Genomic DNA, 26,064 nt, shown 5'->3' with positions numbered 1-26,064 from the left:
CCTGGTTAGAGATTATTTTTTCAAAACTCTAATGCATGGAATAGCCTTCATCTCTCTAAAACAATAGACTTTTAGAGAAAATAGAATTTCAGGAGAAATGTGTTTTTTTTTTTGCCTATTTTTAAAACCAAACTTTGACTTGCAAGTGTAAAGCAACTTGTAAGAACTCAATACCTCAGCAAATGTGGAAAAACCCACTTGTAAAAGAGGAGGCGAGAAGCAGCTTTCCTTCTTAGGGTGAGGCTTTATTATTCCTTCTTCGCAACACCGATACACAGTCTTTCCTAAAACACTAAGCTAAACACTATCACACACTGTTTCACAAGTAAACTTTCATATTCCAAAATCTTGGTTCTGGCTCGGCTTTTTTTCGTGTCCAGTCTCTCTCCCCGACTGAGTGCTGCGTCGCTCTTTATGCCGCTCTCCCCGTACTCACTGAAATTAGAGACAGGTGTTAGACATAATTTAGCTCAGGTGTAAGCGCCCTTACTGCTTTCTCTCTCTCCGGAGAGATGCTTGACCACGCCCCCGCTGCCACACCACTGTATTGTGATTTCCATATGGTAGTGCAACCATTTTCAATTGTTCTAATAATAAGAACATTTTCTTGAGTACCAAATTAGCACTTTAGAATACTTTAAGGAATAGGTGACACAGTGTATGTTTGCCATCACGAGTAAAGAAAAAATGGAATAAATAGCACTTAAAACAATTATTTCAAACCATAATAATAATTTACAATTAATTATTTTGAAAGTATTATTGATTAATTTAATGCATCCTTGGTGAAAGGAAGCATCAATTTCTTTCAAGAACAAAAATGTCTTTGTGTTCTAAAAATGAAGCGTATATACTATATATAATATAATTTTCATGAAGTAACTTGTAATGTAATTACTTGAGTAGTTTTCTGGTAAACTACTTATTTACTCTTACTTGAGTCATAATATTTCTCAGTACTTCTACTGTACTCAAGTAAATTATTTCTTCTAAAGCAGCAGTACTTAAGTAAAAAATAAATAAAATCAGTACTCTTTCCACCACTATATAGTATATATAATCAATTAACTGCAATCAATTATTAGCAATTAATCACTTATATAAATGTTTGCTGAAAAGCCCCCCAGATAAATATAATTCTGTCTATAATAATCAAAATATTTATAAATATATAATAATAATAATATGTATGGCTGTCAATCGATTAAACATTTTAATAAAAACATTACATGATATACTGATTAATTTATCAAATGAATCGCATTTATCAGTATTTTGCTGAAAAAGCCCCCAAATAAAGTATAATATATATATATATATATATATATATATGTGTGTGTGTGTGTGTGTGTGTGCGTGTGTGTGTGTGTGTATCAAAATATTTATTAATAATAATATTATTAACATGAATAATTATAATAATTATAATAATAAATAATTATTATTTATTTTTTAATTAATTACAATCCTGAACCTAAAGTTATACTTGAAAAATGTACCCAAACCTGCTATACTGATGAAATGTTCACAACAATACCAGGAATAGGATACATTTTGATTTCATGTTCTCTGGTTTTCCAGAGAAAACAACTTCTCAAATAAGAAGTTTCACATGACAAACACACAACAGGACATTCAGAGCGTCACTGCTACAGAAAACTGAAGCGATACTAGAGTGACAAACTGAAATGAACACATTGTAATTTTAGCTCTTTGTAACCTTGAGTGTATTTTTAACACATTGATTTGAATACCCCAGACCTTCACAAAAACACACACACACATGGCATGGCGTTACATGGCAAACCTTCGCCTGCTGTGGAATGCCACGTTGCCATGTCTGATTGTTTAAAGACAAAAACACGTTTGATCTGTACGTGGGTTTTGCTGCATTTCATGTGTGATTTTCATGACACATGATCATATGTGTGTTTTCATTTTATTGCCTAATACATTCAATCACATTTATTCACCTGGAACATTTGTCTGATACTGTAGTTTGACACACCAACTGTGAAGTCTGGTCTGGACATTTAAAGGGAAAGTTAAGCCAAAAAAAAATGAAAATTCTGTCATCATTTACTCACCCTCATGTTGTTCACAACCGACTCACAACCGTTATGGGTTTTAACTCAAAGATCATGAGAATGTGAAATTCTCGAGCCGTCATCACTGAGAGGAATCCAGATGACAGGCCGTGATGCCAGCAGCGTTAATTGATCTGTTAATCGGTGTCATATTAATTAAGTGATTCTGGACATTAGTGCACAGATTACCTATAAAAGACTTATGAGTGATGAAGGAAAAGTTGCTTAGCTTCATTCATGTCTAACCTGCTTTAAATCAGACCTGTACAATATTGTATATTCATGTTGTACGAGTCAGAGACTTCAAAGCGCTGTGTGTTTCAGATAAAGACATCAAAAGCGCTTTCATATGCAAATTACTGCAGCAGAGCTTGGTAAAAAAATAAAACAAAAAAACATGTTTGAGCATCAACGTCACGATTATTCCTAACCACAAATCTACTGAGGAAACTGAAGTGTTCCGGATTTAGGGCTGTGTCAATAAAAGGAGGTGGGTGGGGGGGGGGCGATTCTTTTGAATCTACAACGTGAATGGTACAATCCGATTCCTTAATGAATGACTCTTATGAGCTGGTTCTTTTGAATCTACAGCACGAAACATACAGTGCAACAAGTGTAGTCCGATTCCCGAACAAATGACTCTTTTGAGCAGGTTCTTTTGAATCTACAATGCGAACGTGCAGTCCGATTCCCGAATGTTACAGACTGCTGAGGTCAATAAATACAATAAGACTTGCATTTCTAATTTCAAAATATTTATTTCTTAATAAACTTGTTAAGGAACCAGAATAGTTACATTTCTTATGATTCCAATCACAAGTCAAGTATACTTGTTTTGGCCTTACAGAACCTCAAAGCATAACAGCCCCCATCCTGTGATAAATCACAACAGGACTAGTTGTTAAATTAAATTCAGATGATATTGTCCTTCATTAAAGGGCTCTAAATGCATGTTTGCTATGAACTCTGTTGAACTGCGGCATTATTTTCAGAGCGGCTGGATTCGGAGTGGAAGTTTCTTTAGATTGTGTTTCCAGGCACCGGGTGACGGTCATGACATCTGTCAGCCGTGTCGAATGACAGCGTGGAGGACACATGGACACACTGTAATTCGGCCTAGCTGCAGGGGTATCGTCTCGTTTGCCCTTCTGCCCATCCTGACAGCTCCAGGGCCCTGCAGGGGTGAAACCGGGTACCAGTGCGATATTTTAAGATGGACGGCTTGTATTTTTAGGGCAGTTATACACCACAGCGTGCCTCGCATTTCAGGTTGGCTAAAAAGAAATAACAGCTGGTTGCTAAAGGACGACAGCTGATACGGACAAACTGAGAAACTTGCGAGGTCGCACTCGCAGTTTTCCATTAAAATGGCAGTCTCCTCTCAGATTAGAGTGCCAACGTGGTCAAGCGCAGCTCCTGTGTCTGTATATGACAGGACTGAAGTGTAATTAAATCAGTGCACCATCTGTGTGAGCGATAAACAAAACAGGCTCGGGGTTATTTTAATATCAAATGAGGATAGCCGCTGGGTACAACTGCCTGCTGCCCGGCGTCATCAGAGGGTTTTATGGGCATGCAAACCGTTTATGGCATGTCAGTTAACACAATAAGCACCAAGAGTCAGTCAAAACACAAAGATGTTTGTTTTTGAATATCAACTTTTTATCAGTAACCCGTCGAGTCGGACTGTTAACACCCTAAGAACATTGATAGTGATGGACAAACTGCAGATGTTCAGCATCAGATGGCTGTATTTGTGCATCAAAAGGCCATTCAACAGCGGCCAATGACAGAGCTTGAAAATGAGAAGTGGTGCTTTGTATTTCCTGTCGGGAACAGTGCAGGAGGTTGTGCAACACGAGGACGAGAAAAAGAGAGAGATTGCATCATCAGAGGGCTTGTCTGTTTCTTGGGGAGGCGTTCTGCCCTCAGGCAAGTAAACAGGAAACGTGAACAGCCTCATGATGAATGTGAGGAGAGAGGGAGAGAAAAAACGCAAGAGCCTTTCATCATTTCGACGTTTCCTGAGGCGAGCTTGGGGGGTTCTAGAAGAGAGAGAGAGAGAGACAGAGGGAAGGCTTGAGTAATCTCAGCTAAACTGGTGATGTTTTCCAAGGCTTTCATAACAAACCTCCTCAGATAATATGGCCTCGGGTGCGTGCCAAAATATTCATGCGCCTTTCGTCCTAAAAACAAAGACTTCAAAGTTCCTGAGCGCCAAATGCAAGGACTGAAGCGCTCAGCAAAAATCACGTCCTGCCACGGTATCACACAGATCAATAAAATACAAGCCAGGACAAAATTTATTTTGGTGTAAATTATTAAAACTAAGCAACTTGGAGTCACGAGTTAGAATCCAGGGCATGTTGAGTGACTCCAGCCAGATCTCCTAAACAACCAAATTGGCCTGGTTGCTAGGGAGGGTAGAGTCACATGTGGTAACCTCCTCGTGATCGCTATAATGTGGTTATCGCTATAATGTGGTTCTCGCTCTCGGTGGGGTGTGTGGTGAGTTGTGCGTGGATGCTGTGGAGAATAGTGTGAAGCCTCCACACGCACTAGGTCTCCGCAGTAACGCGCTCAACAAGCCACGTGATAAGATGCGCGGATTGACGGTCTCAGACACGGAGGCAACTGAGATTCGTCCTCCGCCACCACGAGGACTTAGAGCATGCCAATTAAATTTGGACATTCCAAACTGGGGAGAAAAAATTCTGAGCTGCTTATTTTTTGTGGATTCCAACCCTTGCAAAAATGTTTTTTTTTTTGTGATAAATTTGTGGCAAACTGGTAATGACGAACTTCCAGCAAACGTACGGTTCGCAAACGTTTTTTTGTCGAATAACGATATTTCTAGTAATGTAGCATAAACAATAATTTTTATTGCTGGCAGTTAGCATTTTGTAGTCTTATAAAGACATAATTTGAAACCATTTCACAAACACAGACTTTAAGTAAACGTTTAATCACAACTTTTGAAATTTCGCAAGAAAAATCGCGAGTGAGATTTCTTTAATATTTCAATTGTTTCTCCTCCTCGACAGAACTGATATTAAATGTAGAGCAAATTAAGCCTTTTTATTTTTCTCAAGAAATCTGTGGCAAACTGGTAATGATGTACAACGATGGACAGTTAGCCAATACAGTTCAAAAACGTTTGTGGTAGCGTAACAATATTTCTGATAATAAAGCACAAACAATAATTTTGAGAGTGTAACAGATAAAGGAAGGGCAAGGAGGAGGCGGGAACCGGCTTAAAAGTAAACATAAAGTTTAATAAGAAACTCAACATAACAAACACAGACACACATGCAAAGGGCCGCGTGCATCTGCATCTCTCTCTCTCTCTCGAACTGGCGCCTCCGGCTCCCCTTTATCTCGCTCTCCTGCTGATCAGCTGATTCAGCACCGGCCGTGCGCCACCGGTCTGACCAACATCCCCCCCATCTCTGGAGGGGAGACGCTGCCCTTCCGGCCTTTCTGTCAGCCGGTGGTCCACCCCGCCTCCTGCGAACCTGGGGGAGAGATGACGGGAGGCTTTGGGAAAGGGAAAGGGTGAGCGGAGACACAGAGAGAGAGAGAGAGAGAGAGAGAGAGAGAGAGAGAGAGAGAGAGAGAAAAAAATTGCTTGCTGGCTCCCGGACGTGCTGTCGCCCGGTCCTCAACTGCTCCCCCATCATCTGGCGGATGCCAGCTCGCTCCTCCCCAGGCGGACGGCAGCGGATCCTCCGGCCCCAGGTAGACGGCAGCGGCGAGGACTCCGCGACAGCGCATCCCTCCTCCTTCCTGGTTTTCGGCACCTCTGTAACAGATAAAGGACGGGCAAGGAGGAGATGGGAACCGGCTGAACAGTAAACATAAAGTTTAATAAGAAACTCAACATAAAACAAACATAAACAGACACACATGCAACGCGGCCACATGCGTCTCTCTCTCTCTCGAACTGGCGCCTCTGGCTCCCCTTTATCTTGCTCTCCCGCTGATCAGCTGATTCAGCGCCGGCCGTGCATCGTCACAGAGGGCTAGCAGTTAACATTATTAAGTATTAGAAAGATATCCATTGAAACCATTTAAAAAACACAGCTTTTGCCAAAATGTTTAAGCAAACCCTTTGAAATTTTGCATGAAAAATCGCAAGTGAGACTTTTTTGTAGCATAAAAATATTTCTGTAATATAGCATAAACAATCATTATAAGAGCTAGCAGTTAGCATTAGCATTATGAAGTATATGCTTGCGTGAAGTAAGAATAAAAGGATAGTAAATTAAGCAGTATTGCCATGTCTGCTTATAGTAAGCAACTTGGGGCTTGTTTTTTCAAGTCGCTTATAAATATGACAGTCGTGGGTTGCTTTTTTTTTTTTTTTTTTGGCTTATTTCTACAAAACAGTCCCTCTCCCCCAATTGGGGAACAATTGTGGTCGCTTAATTTCGCTTGTTTTGGTGAGGCACGTCGGTTCTGTTGGCCTTGTTTTTCCAGGTTGCTTGTTACTCTTGCAAGATCTGGCAACACTGAAATGAAATCTTTTGCTGATATTTCTCCAAAGTAAAAGACCCCAATAATCTCACATGTGTCTCCTCTAGAGTTTCAGAAAATATCTAAACAAAATCTCAAACTGTGCTCATATTTGCCAAGATAGTGAAGTCTGCAGTCTAAAGTATTATTATGAACCCAAACATTTCTAATCAAATTCTTCTCAAGAGAGAACCCATTAAGTTTCCAGAACGATGAAAAAGCAGCCTCTGAGCAATAACATGCTCCTCAGGGTATCGCTCAAAATGGCTGCAGTTGTGTTTACATTTTTCTTCTTGTAAAAACAAGGCGGCGAATCTGGATCGAGCTTCCCATGTGTATAAAGACCCAGAGGCCTTTGCTCAGGCCCTCCTGCTGTTTCACAGTCATGACTGTGAGAAATGCGTCTCTGTCCTCTCGTGCACACACACACACATACACCGTGAGGCCTGTGAGTCGTTGCAGGATAGTGATGGAGTGTAAAGCTCGTTTTGCTGACACAGTTTCGCGAGCTGTTGAGGGGAAATGTAGCCAGCTATGCTACCAACTGCTGTACAGAAAAATGAGCTATGCTAGTAAAAAGCTACATTTTTAGAGAAGGTATCTATCTAGTAACACTGCAAGCTACATTGCAAAAGTAGCATGATACATTTAAGCTACTTTATATGCTTTATAAAATATGAAACATTAAAGATGGCAAACTGTCATTTGGAGCCTGATATTTTGCAAAATATTACGTGGTGAAATGTCCACTCTGTGGTGCTAAAAGCGAGTTACATTTTCTCCCAAACAGATGAGGATTTAAGGTTAATGCTCTGTAAAGTTTTAAATCAACAAAACCAACCTCTCTACCCTAAACCTTCAACCTAAACCTAACCGATAGTGTCAGAAAAAGCAAATGTGAGATGTAAAACACAACCACGTCCTTTTTGGGGTCATTCCTATGTTCCCAGGGTCCTATGTTCCCCAGATTTTAGGGTTAGGGGTTAGGGTTAATATTTATGAAATATAAGGAGGTCTGGGTAGCTCTGCGAGTATTGACGCTGACTACCACCCCTGGAGTCGCAAGTTCGAATCCAGGATGTGCTGAGTGACTCCAGTCAGGTCTCCTAAGCAACCAAATTGGCCCGGTTGCTAGGGAGGGTAGAGTCACATGGGGTAACCTCCTCGTGGTCGCTATAATGTGGTTCTCGCTCTCGGTGGGGCGCGTGGTGAGTTGAGCGTGGATGCCACAGAGAATAGCATGAAGCCTCCACATGCACTACGTCTCCGCGGTAACACGCTCAACAAGCCACTGAGATTCATCCTATGCCACCCGGATTGAGGCAAGTCACTACGCCACCACGAGGACCTAGAGCGCATTGGGAACTGGGCATTCCAAATTGTGGAGAAAGGGGGAGAAAATCAAAAAAAACAAAAAAATATATATATATATATATATATATATATATATATATATATATATATATATATATATATATATATATTTATGAAGTATTTTAACTTGAAATGGGTCAAATTTGACCCGAACACAATAGGAGGGTTAATGTGTGTTAACAGAATATTGAACTGGGGAACTTAGGACCCTGGGAACATAGATATGCTCCCTCATTTTGTGGTGCTTCTATGACACTTTCGGCTCATGTGTGGACTCGTGTGCTCTTCAGTACTTGTAACCCGCTCCTTTACATCACAAGTGCCACGCTCTCAGTTGAGCTACCATGCACAATTTAATCACACTTGAACAAGCTTGTAAATGTAGTTGGTTATGTAATGCAAATGTTAAAATGACTCATGCGCTATAGTAAAAGTGTTTATATGTTATATGATATAATTGTGTGAGGAACAGAGCAAAAAGTAAATGTTTATGAACTGATAATCTGCCATTTTACTCGTGATTTGTGTGAAAGTGAATAAAAGTCGTTGTTGTTGTAGCACCTCTAGTGTTCATTTCACCAGAAAACTGCTGTGATACGAACAAGCCACATAAAAAACATCTGTGTTCATTTGGATGCATTCAATGTATGTGCAGCCTATGACTGCTTTGTGATACTCTTTAAGTAGTCAAAAGCAAGCACATGCACTGATGACGTGCAAAGACACTGACTGTCCGCGTGTCCGCATACTGTGCTGATGACGACATTAAAATCACGTGAAAAACGAAGTATACTTTGGCCTTCACTTGTTAAAATACCCTCTTCACATTTAGTGTTTATTAAACATCAAATATGTCTATTAAGTGTGTCGTGTCGCAGATAGACAGACAGACAGATCACATTTCACCAAAGCGCACTTATTATGCAGATTTGGACCCCGACGACGAGAGAAAACAATGTTTTTTTTGTAGTAATGACTATTCGTGGATGCATAATTATTGGATGGTGATATAATTTAAGGGGAGTTCAAAGGGTTTAATTGGTATGCTCGGATGCAGCTCGACGCGTTCAATGCACGTCTCTGTTCAAAGGCTTTAATCAGATCCATTGCAGGAGGACGCAGCGTGCAGAGCCTCAATCCCAGACCATCTGCAGTCGAGCACACTGTGCCAAGTGTCTCCTGTGGCTGTGCCCGCTGCCGGCACAGAGACACAGGAAGTGAAGAGAGCAGATGCACAGGTGCAGATTAACATTCGTCTCCTGCATGGAAATTACACGTTAGGACGAGTTTATTCATCTCAAAGCGTTTCATCAAAGTACTACTGACAATATTTCATTGGTCATGGTGGTCATTTTACATCATGGTGTACAGTAAGAATGTACAGTGGATAGTCAAGAAATAATAAATCTCTCTATGCTATAAACTTTTGTTTTTTTTCTCATCTTACTAATATTGATGGTGCTGTTTCTATCAATAATGTGTTTGTGTGTTTTGGTGTGTGTGTGTGTGTGTGTGTGTGTATGTGTGTGTGTGTGTGTTTGTGTGTGTATCCTGATGCAGCAGCTACCCCTACTGAACACACCTTGTCTCACACTTTCGTTTTCAGTTTTGCAATTCAACGTGTTAAAAAACACATTTGCCCACACACACACTTACAAAATCACAAATACGACACGTTGAGATTTTTTTACACCTCAATCCCAGCAGATGTTTGACGTTCTGCTTCAGTTACCTGGTGCTGCCCACTATGATTGCACAGAGGGATTTTTTACAGAGAGATGCTATGTGTTTCCAAAATACAAGACAGTCTATCAATGACTTCACAGGAAGTGATTTTGTATGATGTTCCTCCTAAGGAAACTGGCTTCACAATGACTTTTAAGGCAAAATAACATCATGTCTAAAGACCTAGAACAACTGATCAAGTAATCTTTGTTGACTGCATGTGATGCAGTTTGAATTTGGACATGTCTAGATGTCTTCCTACCTCTGTATACAGCCTGTGAAGGCAGCATAATTCAGCTTTTGGATAGAGCCACTGTTTACTGACTGTAAAAACCGCTGTAGCTGAACTCAGGACCAAGATCTGGACCGCAGGGCCTTTATAGAGTTCTTCAGCCAACGAAACACGCCAACACATGCTGTCTGCACTTTCTAAACACGGTTTCAATCTGGCTTTCTTTGTAAACCTCACCCTACCCAGCAAGAAAATCCCAACATCATGACAACTCGCAATAATTTGTAGGAGATAATAGATTGGCTAATACAGGTGATTTTTTTTTTTTTTTTTTACAAGCCAAAATATGTCATTAGTTTTAGAGTAAACTTGAGTAAAGTGGCTAGGTTTAGGTTTAGGTTAGGTGTTAAATTTAGAGAAAATCGTAATAACATCGTTCATTGGTTCTTTTTTTCTGTGGAAGTCAGCTTGTACTACTTATGATTACAGTTTTGCCATCCTGAACTTTTCTAATGACTTGTCATGAGACCCGGTTGAAAATCCAGCATGAGCTGGTAACTGTGTTTTGGAACATGATAGTTGGTTTCTAGTTAGTCCAAGACTGTTTCTAGTTGGTCTAAGTTGGCTATAAGATGGTCCATGCTGGTTTCTAGTTGGTCTAATTTGGTAAACTGGTAGCTGGTCTAAGCTGGTAGCTGGTTTGTTGCTGTCCCAAGATGGTCTTCCAGCTAATGTCCAGTTTGGACCAGAGAATGATCAGCTTGGAGAAGCTAGAAACCAACTTGAATCAGTTAATGAGTCTGACCAGCTTAAAACAGCTAGAAACCAGCTTGGACCAGGTTAATGATAAACCCGAACATGCTAGAAACCAGCTTGGACCATGTAATGACTAGCTTGGAGAAGCAAGAAACCAGCTTGGAGCAGGTAATGACAAGCTAGAAACCAGATTGGACCAAGCGATGACCTGCTTGAACTGGATAGAAACCAGCTTGGACCAGGTAATGATAATCTTGGGACAGCTGTAAACCAACTTGGACCAGGTAATGACCATCTTGGATCAGCAAGGGACCAGCTTGGACAAAGTAATGACCAGTTAGAACTGGCTAGAAACCAACTTGGACCAGGTAATGACCATCTTCAAACAGCTAGAAACCAACTTGGACTAGATAATGACCATCTTGGATCAGCAAGGGACCAGCTTGGACAAATTAATGACCAGTTAGAACTGGCTAGAAACCAACTTGGACCAGGTAATGACCATCTTCGAACAGCTAGAAACCAACATGGACCAGGTAATGACCATCTTGGATCAGCAAGGCACCAGCTTGGACAAAGTAATGACCAGTTAGAACTGGCTAGAAACCAACTTGGACCAGGTAATGACCATCTTCGAACAGCTAGAAACCAACTTGGACTAGATAATGACCATCTTGGATCAGCAAGGGACCAGCTTGGACAAAGTAATGACCAGTTAGAACTGGCTAGAAACCAACTTGGACCAGGTACTGACCATCTTGGAACAGCTAGAAACCAGCTGGAACCAAGTAATGGCCAGCTTGAAAAGGCTAGAAACCAGCTTGTTCCATGTAATGACTAGCTAGAACTGGCTAGAAACCAGCTTGGACCAGGTAATGATAATCTTGGGACAGCTGTAAATCAACTTGGACCAGGTAATGACCATCCTGTAACAGCTGGAAACCAGCTTGGACCAAGTAATGACCATTTAAAACCATCTAAAAAAGAGCTTGGACCAAATAATGACCAGCATGAACTGACTAGAAACCAGCTTGGACCAGGTAATGACCAACTTGGAGCAGCTAGAAACCAGCTGCCTTGTTCCAAACCACAGTTACCGGCTCAGACTGGATTTTAATGGAGGGTATGAAGATGAAAAATCCCTCGCTCTGCTTGGACGTGGCCTACATCACATCATTCCAGGTTCCACTTTGTGTTTCTCCTTGAAAACACATTGGATGACATCAGAAAGCTCTGGGTTCATGGAAAATACAGACTCTGCTGCCATAAAGGCTTTTGGTCGGCTGTTCCTGGGCAGCGGCTCAAATCGTGGTGTATTTTATTCCAATCGTAATAACAGATTTTTTCAGTTGCTGTCTCCTGGCGGGACTCCCATGCTGCACTTGCCAAAGTTTTATAAAAAACAAAACAAAAAAACAGCTGCAGTATGGGGTAAAAATAATGACACTTCTGTCTCTAAAGAGATGGAGGGTGGGGCGTCTCCGGATCTCGGCCCCCTTAGAGACCACAACACCCATCAGCCAAAGCACCATGTTTACTGTCAACTCATGAGTTTTTTTCTAAGCATTTGAGGTTCTAGTTAACTCTAGTTCTCTAGCTGACACTAGAATAATATTACTACTGAAATTCGAAATACAATTCTACATCTGGTTTCAATTTAAATTCAGGAATTGAAATGGCATTTAAAAGGCATTCTGAATTCAGTTCTGAAAGACACACATTACTGATACGTGTGTGTGTGCATCATGTGGCCAGACATACTGTAGATGACAGAATGCACATATGCGCTTTCAAGTTGTGGACCCGTGCACAAATGCAGACACCAGAAACAGACCAGTCACAGTCAACACACGTCACTCAGTCTGACAGACAAGACAAACACACACATGCAGCATGTGCTAAATGACGACATGTATCCAGTCTGTTGTCCTTCATAAACTGCGACCGCAGCAGCTGCACATAATGACAGCAGACTGGCGCCTCACTGCAGCTGACACGAGCAGATGTGTGTAAACACAGTTTATCTGATACTTTCTGTTGCGTTTGAGTCTCAATGGTATCATTGGTCATTTGTAATTCATTCTTTCTTTACTGAAATATACATCACCAACAGTTCAAAGACAGCCAATTACGTTTAAAGGAAACACATTAAACTGCTGTGCACAACTAGACTGTGTAAAACATTTTGTGGATTTTTAGTAAACTTTACAGTTTAAAAGAAAGGCTAACTATTGTCACAAGCATTTAAAACACAACATATGCTAGTGATTAGTACAGTGATGCTATTTATATCATACTACAAGGTACAATGGTACTGACTAAAAAACAAAACAAAAGCATGGTATTAAATATTTATATATAAATACACTGGCGGCCAAAAGTTTGTATCAATGTACAGATTTTGCTTCGGAAGGAAACTGGTACTTTAATTCACCAAAGTGGTGTTCAACTGATCACAAAGTATAGTCAGGACATTACTGATGTAAAAAACAGCACCATCACTATCTGAAAAAAGTCATTTTTGATCAAATCTAGACAGCAGCCATCACTCCAACACCTTATCCTTGAGTAATCATGATAAATTGATCATTTGGTACTAGAAAATCACTTGCCATTATATCAAACACTGCTGAAAGATATTTGGTTCATTAAATGAAGCTTAACATTGTCTTTGTGTTTGTTTTTGAGTTGCCACAGTATGCAATAGACTGGCATGTCTTAAGGTCAATATTAGGTCAAAAATGGCAAAAAAGAAACAGCTTTCTCTAGAAACTCTTCAGTCAATCATTGTTTTGAGGAATGAAGGCTATACAATGCTTTGAAAGATTTCATACAAAGGTGTACACTACAGTCTTCAAAGACAAAGAACAACTGGCTCTAACAAGGACAGAAAGAGATGTGGAAGACCAGATGTACAACTAAACAAGAGGATAAGTACATCAGAGTCTCTAGTTTGAGAAATAGACACCTCACATGTCCTCAGCTGACAGCTTCATTGAATTCTACCCGCTCAACACCAGTTTCATGTACAACAGTAAAGAGAAGACTCAGGGGTGCAGGCCTTATGGGAAGAATTGCAAAGAAAAAGCCACTTTTGAAACAGAAAATCAAAAATCTTTGATCGTAATCTTGACCAACCGTTTTGGAGTTTTCGGTCTTTCTCCAATCAAGCAGTTAAGAGGTGTACTTTTATGCCGCTTATATATATCGAAAATAGCTTTGCGGGAGCATTCGACTGTCATGCTTTGAAATGGCGGTCATCTTTGGAACGCTCCCTCAAAGCTATTTTCTACGTATACCCTTACAAAAAATCTAAACTAGCCACAAATTTGCAGCAAATTTGCCACTCATTATTTTTACATGCAAATGAGCTTTAGATTCTGCGCAAATAATTGCCAGAGGTTCGCCGGTAGTGGTGAACTTGCAGCAACTCTTTGGCAACAATGGACAATTTGCTGCAAGTTTGCCGCAAAGCTCATTTGCATGTAAAAATTAGCAGTGGTGAATTTGTGGCAAATTTGCCATTGACTCATGATTTTTGTAAGGGTATAGGTGGTATAAAAGTACACCTCCAATGGAGTGGTGGCGTAGTGGGCTAAAGCACATAACTGGTAATCAGAAGGTTGCTGGTTCAATCCCCACAGCCACCACCATTGTGTCCTTGAGCAAGGCACTTAACTCCAGGTTGCTCCAGGGGGATTGTCCCTGTAATAAGGGCACTGTAAGTCGCTTTGGATAAAAGCATCTGCCAAATGCATAAATGTAACTGAATGGAGAAAGACTGAGAACTCCAAAACAGTTTGTTTACAATTATGATCAAAGAACATATTTCAAATCAGCAGTAAAATCTGACAACAATGGTATCATAAATTGTGCTTCTTTACCTCATATCACGATGTATCTAAAAGGTGATTGGCTCTTTACCTGTAAGGCGGGACTTCCTTTCTACATCCATTGACTGATGGGCATTCCAATTTCTCCCAATCATTTTAGTAGAAGTGGCCCCTATCTGTTAAATAGTCTCTGCTTGAAAGGGACTTTGATATTATAGACCTTATCACATAGCGCCATCTTTGATTTTTGACAGGAATGAAAACGAGGCTGTGAGGGATAGACTTACTTTCTTTTCAATGACATCACTGTGAAAACTATTTAAAAGCTCCTTGATCACATCTGATTTTCCACAACTCATGTTGTCTGGAGTTTTTTTTTTTTTTTTTTTTGTTTTTTTAATGTTTCATCAGGGGAAGAATGCAAAAACACTTTAAACAACTGCACAACCCATTGAAGAGACTGTATGTCAATCCCTCACTTTTTCTTTTTCTTTTTTTAGCCTTTATCTGCATTTGCAACGATAACAATATATAGACAAAACAAAGGCAAACAATTTTGTTTGTAAAATACAACATATTTGAAAGAACAAAATATTATAAATTATTAAAAAATATATATACATTTGAAAAGCTTCAAAAGTTTACAGATTTTACAAGTCTAGGGTTCTGTATTCTCAAACTTGAAAGGGTATCAATATAAACCTTCAGATCAGTGTTACAGAATGTAGTATATAGTGTTTTTATTTTTTTATTTTTTTGTGATTCTTGTTTTGGGCATATAGAATTTTGCTAAAATAATGAACAGATTAAGGACATAATTCTCTTTCTCTGAATTATATGTGTTTTCTAAAGAGTAAAATGTCACATGGTTTTAAGTATATGGTTTTGTTAAATAAATGTTTTATTCTACTAAATGGTGTGGATATAGATACTGATCGCCGTGATTCCCATCAAAACTCAAAGATGGCGTTACTGTAATAAGGTCGGATTCATTCTGGTGATTGATATATTTTAAACAGTAACTTCCCCAACACTGATTACATTTTAGATAATAAAAACAGAGTAATACAATACAGAAGCATTTGTCTTGCACTAGATTGAGAACAGTTTGTGTTTGTGTGGCGCTGATATGATTCATCTGTGGATATCTACTACCATCTGCTGTTGAAATGTACAAACAACGTTCAAATAAATGAATTCAGTTACTACCTGTTATGCTGGTGATTTTCTTTTTATCATTCTTTCTAGAGAGATATTATATTCTTTGCTTATTTTCAATCAAACACGATTCAGTAAAGCGCGATTGTGTAATTTTGATCAGGCGAAAGTGAGCGGCGTCTCATCTGTCACAGGATTTGACGTCACTGGGGTCTTTTCTCGTGTGTGGTTGTGTGAGGGTCATGCAGTCAATCTGATCTTTATTCTTATTATTATATTATTATTGTCGTGTCGTGTTATTTTACTCTCGGATCTGTGTCGTGATGATGGGCGGACGGAGCAGCACTCTCGCGGCTGGTGTTGGCGCGGCGCTGTTTGTCGGTTACTGCATTTATTTCGACAGAAAGAGACGGAGCGACCCGAACTACAAGAACAAACTCAGAGAACGTGAGACGAGAAATACATATCTGTCTGTCTATCTATCTAAATGTCTGTCTATCTATATGTCTGTCTGTCTGTCTATATGTCTGTCTGTATCTATCAATATGTCTATCTATCTAAATATCTGTTTATCTATCTATATGTCTGTCTGTCTATCTATCTGTCTATCTAAATATCTGTCTGTCTGTCTATCTATATGTCTGTCTGTCTGTCTGTCTGTATCTATCAATATGTCTATCTATCTAAATATCTGTTTATCTATCTATATGTCTGTCTGTCTATCTATCTAAATATCTGTCTGTCTGTCTATCTATATGTCTGTCTGTCTGTCTGTCTGTATCTATCAATATGTCTATCTATCTAAATATCTGTTTATCTATCTATATGTCTGTCTGTCTATCTATCTAAATATCTGTCTGTCTGTCTATCTATATGTCTGTCTGTCTGTCTGTCTGTATCTATCATATATGTCTGATCTAGTCTATACATATCTGTCTTATCTATACTATATGTCTGTCTGTCTATCTATCTAAATATCTGTCTGTCTGTCTATCTATATGTCTGTCTGTCTGTCTGTCTGTATCTATCAATATGTCTATCTATCTAAATATCTGTTTATCTATCTATATGTTTGTCTGTCTGTCTATCTATATATATGTCTGTCTAAATATCTGTCTGTCTATCTATATGTCTGTCTGTCTGTCTATCTATCTATCTGTCTGTCTGTCTGTATCTATCAATATGTCAATCTATCTAAATATCTGTTTATCTATCTATATGTCTGTCTGTCTGTCTATCTATCTATATGTCTATCTGTCTATCTATCTATCTGTCTGTCTATATATCTGTCTGTCTATCTATCTATCTATCTATCTGTCTATCTAAATATCTGTCTGTCTGTCTATCTATCTAAATATCTGTTTATCTATCTATATGTCTATATGTCTGTCTGTCTGTCTGTCTATATGTCTGCTTCACTTTTTCCACATTTTGTTATGTTACAGCCTTATTCCAATATGGATTACATTCATTATATTCCTCAAAATTCTACAAACAGTACCCCATAATGACAACGTGAAAGTAGTTTGTTTGAAATCTTTGCAAATTTATTACAAATAAAAAACTAAAAATATCACATGTACATAAGTATTCACAGCCTTTGCCATGACACTCAAAATTGAGCTCAGGTGCATCCTGTTTCCACTGATCATCCTTGAGATGTTTCTACAACTTGATTGGAGTCCACCTGTGGTAAATTCAGTTGATTGGACATAATTTGGAAAGGCACACACCTGTCTATATAAGGTCCCACAGTTAACAGTGCATGTCAGAGCACAAACCAAGCCGTGAAGACCAAGGAATTGTCTGTAGACCTCCGAGACAGGATTGTATCAAGGCACAGATCTGGGAAAGGGTACAGAAAAATTTCTGCAGCATTGAAGGTCCCAATAAGCACAGTGGCCTCCATCATCCGTAAATGGAAGAAGTTTGGAACCACCAGGACTCTTCCTAGAGCTGGCCGCCCGGCCAAACTGAGCGATCGGGGGAGAAGGGCCTTAGTCAGGGAGGTGACCAAGAACCCGAGGGTCACTCTGACAGAGCTCCAGTGTTTCTCTGTGGAGAGAGGAGAACCTTCCAGAAGAACAACCATCTCTGCAGCACTCCACCAATCAGGCCTGTATGGTGGAGTGGCCAGACGGAAGCCACTCCTCAGTAAAAGGCACATGACAGCCTGCCTGGAGTTCGCCAAAAGGCACCTGAAGGACTCTCAGACCATGAGAAACAAAGATTGAACTCTTTGGCCTGAATGGCAAGCATCATGTCTGGAGGAAACCAGGCACCGCTCATCACCTGGCCAATACCATCCCTACAGTGAAGCATGGTGGTGGCAGCATCATGCTGTGGGGATGTTTTTCAGCGGCAGGAACTGGGAGACTAGTCAGGATCGAGGGAAAGATGAATGCAGCAATGAGACATCCTTGATGAAAACCTACTCCAGAGCGCTCTGGACCTCAGACTGGGGTGAAGGTTCATCTTCCAACAGGACAACGACCCTAAGCACACAGCCAAGATAACAAAGGAGTGGCTCCTGGACAACTCTGTGAATGTCCTTGAGTGGCCCAGCCAGAGCCCAGACTTGAACCCGATTGAACATCTCTGGAGAGATCTGAAAATGGCTGTGCACCGACACTCCCCATCCAACCTGATGGAGCTTGAGAGGTCCTGCAAAGAAGAATGGGAGAAACTGCCCAAAAATAGGTGTGCCAAGCTTGTAGCATCATACTCAAAAAGACTTGAGGCTGTAATTGGTGCCAAAGGTGCTTCAACAAAGTATTGAGCAAAGGCTGTGAATACTTATGTACATGTGATTTTTTTTATTTTTTATTTTTAATAAATTTGCAAAGATTTCAAACAAACTTCTTTCATGTTGTCATTATGGGGTATTGTTTGTAGAATTTTGAGGAAAATAATGAATTTAATCCATTTTGGAATAAAGCTGTAACATAACAAAACGTGGAAAAAGTGAAGCGCTGTGAATACTTTCCAGATGCACTGTATGTCTGTCTGTCTGTCTATCTATATGTCTATTTGTCTGTCTATCTGTCTGTCTATATGTCTGTCTGTCTGTCTGTCTGTCTATATCTATATGTCTATCTAAATATCTGTCTGTCTGTCTATCTGTCTATCTGTCTGTCTATATCTATCTATCTGTCTATCTGTGTGTGTGTCTGTCTATCTAGCTGTCTATCTATATCTATCTAAATTTCTGTTTATCTATATGTCTGTCTGTCTGTCTGTCTATCAATCTATGTCTATATCTGTCTGTCTATCTTTCTATATGTCTATATCTGTCTGTCTGTCTATCTTTCTATATGTCTATCTGTCTGTCTATCTTTCTATATGTCTATATCTGCCTGTCTGTCTGTCTGCCTGTCAATCTATCTGTCTATATCTATCTATCTGTCTATATCTATCTATCTGTCTATATCTATCTATCTATATGTCTGTCTGTCTTTCATTATAAGTGAACTGACAGTTTCAGTTGTAACAAGAATATGTATGATTTGCACAGATAAATATGTGATAAGATAAATAACTACCTGGTTCTTAATGTCTGTTATCACATTCCTAACACATTTAACAGAATGTGATATGACTGTTTGTGTGAAATTAAGCTTTTTGTCTCATTGTTGAATACATTATTGTGATTTTGTTGCAGGAAGGAGAAAGCAGAAAGCTGTTCAGGAGAAAGCTGGATTGTCAAGGGTAATTTCACAAAACAAACACCTTGAGTTACATTTTTTTAGACAAATTGAACAAAATTGAGTTATCTATCGGGTGTTTTCAGGGTTCCTGTCATGCTATAAAACCTCTTTAAACACCTTTAATGGTTCAGAATTATGATTCTGATTATTTTTAAAGAGACACAATCTGTTGGGTTACACCACAGTAGGGCTGTGCAATATGGACAAAAATATCATTTTGCTATTTTTGATAGAATTGCGATTTTCCTTATTCACACATTTTGCATTTCAGTGTACAAAAACATATTTCAGGAGGGGAAAAATATCTTTGCATTAATGATAGTCTGTTATTCCTTGTCCATGTGCAAAAGATGTGCACCAATGAGAATGGCAAACTAACTAATAACATTGCAGCTTGATGTGATTTAGAAATTGCTCGTAGTGTGATTTTATTGTGATTAATTGCGCAGCCCTACAAAATAATCTTATATTATTCAATTTTACTTCTAAAAAAGATGAGTAAACAACACTTTCATTGTTTTTCTGTTAAACTGACCAAAAAATATTTAAAGAACACAGTTCTTCATGATTTATTGACATTAAAAGATATTGTTATTGGGGGCCTGGATAGCTCAGTGGTAAAGATGCTGTCTATCACCCCTGGAGTTCACTAGTTCAAATCCAGGGTGTGCTGAGTGACTCCAATCAGGCTTCCTAAGCAACCAAATTGGCTCGGTTGCTAGGGAGGGTAGAGTCACATGGGGTAACCTCCTCGCGGTCGCTATAATGTGGTTCTCGCTCTCGGTGGGGCATGTGGTGAGTCATGCGTGGATGCCGCGGAGAATAGCATGAAGCCTCCACACGCGCACTGTCTCTTCGGTAACACGCTCAAGTCACGTGATAAGATGCGCAGATTGACGGTCTCAGACGCGGAGGCAACTGAGATTCGTCCTCCGCCACCCGGATTGAGGCGAGTCACTACGCCACCATGAGGACTTAGAGCACATTGGGAATTGGGAGAAAAAGGGGAACCCCCCCCCCCCAAAAAAAAAAAGATATTGTTACTTTTTATACGTTGCCTAATCGTAAAATATGTGTAAATGTGGTACATTTGCAACACCTGTAACACTTATCATAGAATAACCATCACACATTCTGAAACTAGTCAGGAGAATACATTGTTTCCTGTTATATAATAAATAGGGCTGGGTATTGATTAGAGGTCGACCAATAGTGAATTTTGCTGATACCGACAACTAAGGTTGTGAAAAGGGCCAAAAACCGATTAATCGGCAGATAGTTTTTAAAATCGATAAAACATTTTCTTATTCTTCCCCTACTGTGAGGGGCACTGATTTTTGTGCAACCAAAAACCCAGTAATAACTAGAAAACTATTGTAGATTTGGTGCATAATGCTGGAGTTTTAACTATAAACAAGCCCGAAACACACTTAGGACTCTTATATTATAATGTCTGTGCTTCCAAACAAAACTTGCACTTTTACAATCATTTTACCTTTTCTGTAGTGACACACTGTCAGTCAAAATCAACATGAGCTCAATAATCAATAAAGGTTACATAGATAAACATTCAACAATATCTATGCTTAATATGTCCTTTTTTCTATTAATAATCGTGATTTAGTCCAAAAACAGTGATGATGACAGTGACTAGGCTCTGTTGCATTCATCAATATGTAAATATATTTAACAAAGTAAGCTTTTGATAGTCTGTATATTCACCTGATTAAGGGTTTTTGCCACAGAGGAGCATGGAGGGGGAAAAACTACTGGCAACTATCGGTGATTTATTTATTTTTTTAATGATAACTGATAGTTCTAAAAAGCAACTAGCGGCACCATTTAATCGGTAAAACCGATATATCGGTCGATCTCTAGTATTGATACAGATTTCCCGATTCAGTTCGATTCTGATTGACAAGCACTTGATTTCGATTCAATATCGATTCATATTGGTATATTTCATTTATAATGTCCATTTTGCTTGCATATGAAAGAAATTCTCTCCCAGCTAATGCTGTTAATTATAAAGGGAACCTTCTAATTAGATACAATACGAAAAATATTAATTATATTTGATCCGTTTTTCATTATTTTAGGCACATTTTAGCTTTTTTATTCATTTTATTCAGGTACATTTCATCAATAAAAATGATATTATATTGCATATATTATATTTTGTTATATCTTTATTGTTAAAGGTGCACTACATTTTTTTTCTTCATTGAAAAGTCTTAACTCCTAAAAACATGAATTGTAATTTTGCAATATATGTAGGAAATCATGATCACTCACATTAAAATGAAGACTCCAGTCATATCAGTAACCTGATAAAAGCTGTTTTATTCTACATGGAGAGGGTCCACACATGTTAGAATCACATGACCAGCCGAATACTACTCACTTAATCTCAGTAACTGTCCTGTTATTGGACACTTTCACTCATTGATTCAAGTAATCATGGCTGACTGTGCATACTACATTTTAGGGATGGGATGATATATCAAATTTCGGTATATAGCGAACTTAAAAAATTATGAACCGTATCATGGCATAACTCGATATTTTGAAATTTGCAACATTGTTTTCTGTCCATGTGATCCTAAATGAAATGACCCATCAGACATCATAATCTCTCTAGCATGTGATTTTACCACTACTGCACTTTTATCTACACTGTTTACAGGGTTCACACAAGGTCATTAAAGTGCTTTTAGACATGTAAGTACTGGAATACCTTGAACATCGCCTTGTTTTGATGAAAAGTGCTTGAGATTAAAGCTCCGTGTAATGAGTGTCCATCAAAGATGAGGCGACTCCAATTTCATTGAATAATGTCTTAATCTGTTCTTTACAGTTACATAAAAAAGTAAAAAGAAATATTAATTTTAATCTCATACAGCATGGATGCACTATGAAACCGAAAGATTCTCGTTAACTAGTAAATTATACACATTATTTCAAACAGTGATAGAGCATATCATTATTATATATACAATTTCATGATATAATGTTAATTTATATAATGTAGAATTTTTTTATTTTTACAGAGTAAAAATGATTATCATAATGATTAAAAGATAAAATATAAATTGTAACACTTTTTTCAGGACAGGTTCTGTTGCCCACAATTTATGAAGGTTTATTTGTTTGTGATCTTTTCTTATAGAGAAAGGTATATGAGCAACTCTTATTATAAACCTTGTGCATTTATATTGTGTATTAAAGAACTTTATTTTGATGAGAAATTATAATGAGCATTTTGCTCAAAAATCTTTCAGAAAATAAACAATTTCTGTAATATTTTGTTATTTAGGGTGTTATTATATAGAACTGAGATTATATTGTATCATGAACCTCATCAAATTGTGAGAACCATATCGTCCCATCCCTACTACATTTCTACAATGGCATCTGAAATTGAAACTATAGATTTTAAATGATGCTACATCCAAGCCACTAGGTGTCAGTGTAAGTCCAAGATGAACAAAGACAAAAGTTACTGAGAGCACCTTTAATGTATAATTTATACTATTTATAAGTATTTACATTGATTTATAGAACATGTGCTAAAAATCGTTACTGTCTCTTTAAGAAAACCAACAGTCTGTAATTGAGCGCATATTAAATGCCCTAATATACTTTCGGAGAAGTTCTTCTTCATTCAGGGGTAAAAAGAAGTTCTAAACAGCTGAGCAACGGTATATAGACATTATTCAGACATCCGCACACTGCTATGGGAGGCGTTTAGAGGAGCATTTACATATGAGGATGCTACATGTAAAACCTAAACTAATGTGACATTAAAATGTGTTATCAATGACTTTATGCCTCATTCTGAGTAGAATTCACACTAGATCAGTAAAAGATGCCCTTTTTAACCACTCAAGGACGATTTAAAGTAATATATGCAGTAGAACATTTTTTAATTTGTCTTGTTTAGCTTCTGAATTCATGACGCTAATGCGCTAACTAGCTATACGCGGCCATAATATGTGCCGATTACATTCTTTTATTGTAATATATGACACTGGTACCGAAGCGAACGCAAAAACACCTTTTTGGCCAGATTTTGTTCTAAATTACATCATATCAGTTTTTTTTTAAACAATTTTATGAAGTATGTTGGGGCCTTAACGAGAGAGGACTCGATTGGCTTCTTTGCTGCATCCATGCTGATGTGTGATTAGAAATAAATGTTTTTTTTTTTTTTTTTTTTTTTGCTTTTAATCAACAACTTACTGTAGAGAACAGAAAGGATATTAAAAGACATTATTCAATGACAAATGGATCTTTAACACTCAACACAGAGTGAAAAGATCTCACTGCTGCACTATACTACTCAATCACTGTGAAATATGAACATTTACCTGCATTGGACAATCACAGACATTTATAAGTCACATAGCGTGAAATTTCTTCTCATTGTAGAGAGTTGTGCAGAGAGAAAAAGATCGATCTTGGGATTTAAGAATCAATATCGAGATCAGTCAAATGAAGATTGTGATGATCGGAAAATCTATATTTTTACCCAGTCCTAATAATGAATAGTGACTGAGAAATAGTGACGACATAGACTGTTCCCAGAGCTTTTCATCTTTTATATTTCTGTTTTGTTTGTTTGCTCAGTTACCAGACCTAAAGGACGCAGAAGCCGTGCAGAAATTCTTCCTGGAGGAGATTCAACTTGGTGAAGAGCTTCTCGCACAGGGTGAGATATTACACACACACACTCTCTCTCTCTCTCTCTCTCTCTCTCTCTCTCACACACACATACATACATACATACACACACACACACATATGTTGGTGCAGCTATCATTATGAGGACTCTCCATAGACATAATGATTTTTATACTGTATGAACTATAGATTCTATCCCCTAACCCTACCCCTAAACCTAACCCTCACAAAAAACCTTCTGCATTTTTACATTTTGAATAAAACATCGTTTAGTATGTTTATTAAGTGATTTGAATTATGGGGACACTAGAAGTGTCCTCATAAACCACATTTATAACATAATACCCTTGTAATTACCAGTTTATAACCTAAAAAAAAGTCCTCCTAAACCACTTAAACCTGCCCACATACACACACACACACACACACACACACAAACACACACTCTCTCTCTCACACACACACACATTCACACACCAAACAAACAAACACACACACACACACACACATTTCCTTTATTCAGAAGTATTAAGCCTCTCTCTCTCTCTCTCTCAGGAGACTATGAGAAGGGTGTCGATCATCTGACCAATGCGATCGCCGTGTGCGGTCAGCCGCAGCAGCTCCTGCAGGTCCTGCAGCAAACTCTTCCTCCTCCAGTCTTCCAGATGCTCCTCACTAAGCTGCCCACTATCAGCCAGGTGAGTTGTGTATTACTTTGATTTTTCTTTGTTTTATCTCATATTTCACCTCAAGCATGCTCTTTACTGACACTTGCTTAACAAGTACACTAACTTTTGAAAAAACAATGGTAGTATACTATTCTGAACACAGACATTATTTTTTAAGTATGTTGTGTAAATTCAGTTTTTCAGTCTTCATAATGCCGATTAACTGCAAATCTAATGTTTTTTTCTCTCGTGCAGAGAATCGTCAGTGCTCAGAGTGTGAGTGATGATGACATCGAGTAGAAGAAATTCTTGCAGCGTTTTGAGTTTGGTCCCTCCCTATATGACATCACATCCTGTCTGCTTTCAATCTACGATCACTCTGTCCCGCCCCTTTGAATCCATTTGAATCAAACACTGAACGCACACATTTGAATGTGTTAGAAATCTCATCATGTCAGAATCTAAAATGATCGTCTAATTGTATCTGAAAGATTTAGAGTTGTTTCTGTAAAAGGTGACGTGTTTCAGTGTATTAGAATGACAGAAAACAAGCATGAACTGCAGACCTTGACATTTCCTGTGTCATTTGTTTTACTAACAAAGTATTGCATTTTTTTGGTTCTTGAAATCATGAAATATACAACGAATAAATAAAATGTTATTATTCATGGGCTCTCAGCCTTAGATATTCATAGACAGGATGTTTACAATGTCATTAACTAAAGCAGAATACAGCCAGGTCAGGGCTGCTCAAGAGAATGAGTGTGTGCTGTTTTCATATATCTGTGTTCATATATTTAAGTTATTTTTAAAAGCTACCAGACATCTTGTGTGATATTGTGGGATATGAGGCACTTTTAAATGTGCTACGGCTCTGTTTCCTGTAGAGGAAGATTCTTTTTTAACTGAAAATAAAAACATTAATCAATGTATCACGTCAAAGAGTGTCAAAATCATTAATATTGTGCTGCTCTTAGATTATGATAGTGGATTGGAATTTAAAGGGACAGTTCACCTAAAAAAACAAAAACGTAGTCATCATTTTCTCACCCTCATGTCCTCCCAGATGTATATGACTTTCTTCTCAAGAACACAAATGAAGATTGTCCAAACAATGCAAGTCAACTGGGTCCAAAACTTTGAAGCTCATAAAGCATATAAAGGCAGCATAAAAGTAATCCATTAGAAACGGATCAATATTTAAGTCCTTTTTTACTATAGATTTTCCTCCCTGTCCAGTAGGTGGCGATATGCAAAAAGAATGTGAATCGGCAAAAACAAAAGAAGAATGTGAAATTGATCCGTTTCTCACACACACCTATCATG

The 26,064-nt window shown here is 38.5% G+C and overlaps 1 protein-coding gene across 1 annotated transcript; it reads left to right on the top strand.

Moving 5' to 3' along the window:
* Positions 1-15,890: 15,890 nt before the first annotated feature.
* LOC127426521 (mitochondrial import receptor subunit TOM20 homolog B) lies at positions 15,891-25,670 on the top strand. Its single transcript, XM_051673386.1, has 5 exons — positions 15,891-16,127; positions 19,342-19,388; positions 24,017-24,098; positions 24,626-24,768; positions 24,994-25,670. Exons 1-5 carry the CDS (start codon positions 16,004-16,006, stop codon positions 25,036-25,038), a joined length of 441 nt encoding a protein of 146 aa, XP_051529346.1. The 5' UTR covers positions 15,891-16,003; the 3' UTR covers positions 25,039-25,670.
* The last annotated feature ends 394 nt before the right edge of the window (positions 25,671-26,064 follow it).

This window comes from Myxocyprinus asiaticus, chromosome 35, assembly GCF_019703515.2.
Source record: "Myxocyprinus asiaticus isolate MX2 ecotype Aquarium Trade chromosome 35, UBuf_Myxa_2, whole genome shotgun sequence".
Classification (NCBI taxonomy): Eukaryota; Metazoa; Chordata; class Actinopteri; order Cypriniformes; family Catostomidae; genus Myxocyprinus; species Myxocyprinus asiaticus.
The sequence above is the reverse complement of the archived record's forward strand: the minus strand, read 5'-3'. Positions and strand labels throughout refer to the sequence as shown.

Bases quoted from the DNA above. Each gene is read 5' to 3' on its own strand.
- LOC127426521 (XM_051673386.1), top strand. From the start codon at position 16,004: ATGATGGGCGGACGGAGCAGCACTCTCGCGGCTGGTGTTGGCGCGGCG. The intron at 19,389-24,016 runs GTAATTTCACAA...TTGTTTGCTCAG, and splicing joins AGAAAGCTGGATTGTCAAGG to TTACCAGACCTAAAGGACGC. The intron at 24,099-24,625 runs GTGAGATATTAC...TCTCTCTCTCAG, and splicing joins TGAAGAGCTTCTCGCACAGG to GAGACTATGAGAAGGGTGTC.